Raw genomic sequence first — 3,081 nt, forward strand, 5'->3', positions numbered from 1 at the left:
AACAGCACACCCATTTCATGTAGATTTTATGAAGACTTTCTAGGATCAGGTATATCTTAGAAAGCAAAAATCCTGAGCCCTCCAAGAAAGAAACAAATTGTTACCTTAATTTTCCATTCTAATTCAAGAATCGGGTTCTATATACTACCTGGTGAAGCAAATACCAAACCAGAAAATAGATACCTAAATGAATAAGAGTGAAGAAGAAGCAAGAGTAGAGAATGGGTGAAGTGAGTACAGGAGAGAAAAGAGAGTGAAAGTGAGCAGAAACAAAAAAAAATAATCAGAGGGTAGCATACAGATAGAGAGAGAAGGGAGCAAAAGAAAATATTAGGGAGGATAGTTTGATGCAAGATTTCATCACAGAACTCAATTTATGTCTCTATTACCTACTGCAATATCATTGCCCCTAGACAAGAAAGAGGGTGCAGTTAGGAATCATGGACAAGGGTTCTTGAAAACCCAGGTGTGGAGAAATAACAGCCCCATCCTATTGTCATCCTAAATGTCTACAAGTAAGGGGTCCTGCAAAACAGAAACTTCTACCAATTTAGCCTCAATGCCATCTATGGCTTATTGGCCCCTCAGGGAGCAGACATGCTTTTGAGAGTTCTGATACCAAGGAAAACTTAGGGAACCTAGACCACTCTAACTCTTCACTGCAGGAACTACATTCAGCAGCTCCATCATGTCTTAGAACACACACTGAGTGTAGACTCCATCAAATCAGTCTCATCTTTCATCACAAACTACAATTATTCTACTCCACATATTCTTCATGGCATTTTTCACTTCCCTATTCCTGATGGTGTAAATGAAAGGATTGAGCAATGGCGTTAGGATGGTGTAAAATATTGTCACCATTTTGTCAAAAGAGAAAGTGGATGGAGGTCGGGCATAAGTGAATATGCAGGGGACAAAGAACAAAACCACAACAGCAATGTGAGATCCACAAGTGGAGAGAGCTTTTCGCTGTCCTTCAATACTGTGGGTTCTCAGAGACCACAAGATGACACCATAGGAGACAAGCAACAGAGAGAATATTATGATGCACATAAACCCACTGTTGGCCACCACAAAAAAGCCAAAGACATGAGTGTCAGTGCAGGCCAGCTCTAGTACTGGGTACAACTCACACATAAAATTATCGATGACATTGGGGCCACAGAAGGGCAGCTGTAAAACAAAGAGAATTTGTATTGTGGAATGCAGGAAGCCCCCTGTCCAGGCCACCCCCATCAGAATGCCACAGAGCCTCCAGTTCATGACAGAAGAGTAGTGCAAGGGCTTGCAGATGGCCACATAGCGATCATAGGCCATAGCTGTGAGGACAATCATCTCTGCAGCACCAAAGAAGTGTCCAGCAAAGAGCTGGGTCATGCAGCCCTCAAAGGAGATGGTTTTCCTCTCATACAGAGAGTCTACAATTATCTTCGGGCCAGTGACGGTGCAGAGGCAGGCATCCAGGAGGGACAAGAAAGCCAAGAAGAAGTACATGGGGGAGCCCAGGAGTGCTGGGCTACTGCTGATGGACAAAACAATTAGCAAGTTGCCACCGAGAGTTGTCATGTAGCTCAACAAAAATATAACAAATTCTATTTTCTGAACATTGGGATTCTGTGAAAGCCCCAAGAGAACAAACTCAGTAACAAAACTTTGGTTTTCCATGATTTCCAAAATATGCAAAATGCCGCCAGACTAAGCATATAAAATCTCCAATTATGAGAAAAATAATTCACCTGGGACCAGTTTATGATACCATTGTATCACAGTCATTGAGCGATTGATGCATCTACGTGAAAAGCTAATTATATGCTTCTGTTGTAAAGAACAGTAAATTAGAAATTTGTTGAAGGCTATAGCCGGAAGCCAGGCAGAAGTCGGGAGGAGATAAATTATTCAATACTTTAAACTGGCTAGAGCTTATGTGCAGGAGAAGTATTTATACAGAGTAGGAAAGAGAACAGTTTTTATCTCCACTACCAAAGCAGATCACTTTTCCTGAAGTGAATTGTTGATGAGGATGCTGAAGGCATATCCACACTGAGCCAGAGAACTTGTAATTTACTGGTCATGGCTGCCATTAGTATGGAATGGAAATGGGGTGATCCCCATGCCATCACTGACCAGAAGATAAACATATCTATAAAGAGAAGAAGAAAGAACTCCTAGTTTAAAAATCATCAGCAAATCATCACTACACATTCAATTTTTTTAACTCTGAACTGAATTGGGCCTTTAAGATGGATACAAAAAGCATACTGACAGCTATGAGAGGGGAGGTGGGTTAGGGGATTGTTGAAAAGGTGAAAGGATTAAGAAAAACAACTCATGGACACAGAAAATGGTGTGGTGATTACCAGAGGGAAGGAGAGGAGGGCACAGGGGTATGTAGAAGAGGATAAAGGGTGAATTAATGGTGATAGAAGGAGGCTTGACTTTGGATGGTGAACACACAATACAATACACAGGTGATGTATTATAAAACTGTACACTTGATGTCTATATAATTTTATTAATCATTTTCACGCCAGTAAATTCATTTAAAAACAAAACAAAGAAGATGAGTTAATTCATTCCCTCTAAAAGAAGAAAGCTCTATGGAAAAGCGCCTAACTCTACACTAACATGTACAAGTATGCACATGCTGAGTTGGGTCCTTTCTTCATTCATCATTTAAAATAAGAATGGGTGTTTATGAAAAACAATAATACCTACCTACTTAAGGGTATTGTCAGCATGACCAAGTGAACTAATGTAAAGAAAGCAGCCATTGAAGAAATAGTCCTAGAAAACAGTCCATGTTATATCTTTTTATCCCTATTTTCCTGGAAGACAATCCATGCTGAAAGAAAAATTGACAAGGAACATGCTGAGTCTGGAATTTAAACACAGACTCCCAGCTACAACACTTAAGGATTCCTGATGGACCAAGAGACAGAGGAGCAGAGATGGCTCTTCTATTGACTTCATGCACCAGTGGAAATCAAAGTCTTCTGAGTCTTTTGCTCATGCTTGAAGGAGGCCCCTTGATGACACAGAGCAAGTGATGTAGATTCAGAAAGTAATAGTCCAATTACT

The 3,081-nt window shown here is 40.5% G+C and overlaps 1 protein-coding gene across 1 annotated transcript; it reads right to left on the minus strand.

The window, feature by feature from the left end:
* Window positions 1-732: 732 nt before the first annotated feature.
* On the minus strand, window positions 733-2,871 carry LOC128626515 (olfactory receptor 4C15-like). The gene is made up of 2 exons (XM_053659173.1): window positions 2,846-2,871; window positions 733-1,678 (listed from the first exon to the last, which is right to left on the minus strand). Exons 1-2 carry the CDS (start codon window positions 2,869-2,871, stop codon window positions 733-735), a joined length of 972 nt encoding a protein of 323 aa, XP_053515148.1.
* Between the last annotated feature and the right edge of the window lie 210 nt (window positions 2,872-3,081).

Source organism: Artibeus jamaicensis, unplaced genomic scaffold (genome assembly GCF_021234435.1).
Source record: "Artibeus jamaicensis isolate MK-2021 breed Jamaican fruit bat unplaced genomic scaffold, CSHL_Jam_final scaffold_614, whole genome shotgun sequence".
Classification (NCBI taxonomy): domain Eukaryota; kingdom Metazoa; phylum Chordata; class Mammalia; order Chiroptera; family Phyllostomidae; genus Artibeus; species Artibeus jamaicensis.

Bases quoted from the DNA above. Each gene is read 5' to 3' on its own strand.
- LOC128626515 (XM_053659173.1), bottom strand. From the start codon at position 2,871: ATGTTCCTTGTCAATTTTTCTTTCAG. The intron at 1,679-2,845 runs CATGGATTGTCT...CATTTTGCATAT, and splicing joins CTTGTCAATTTTTCTTTCAG to TTTGGAAATCATGGAAAACC.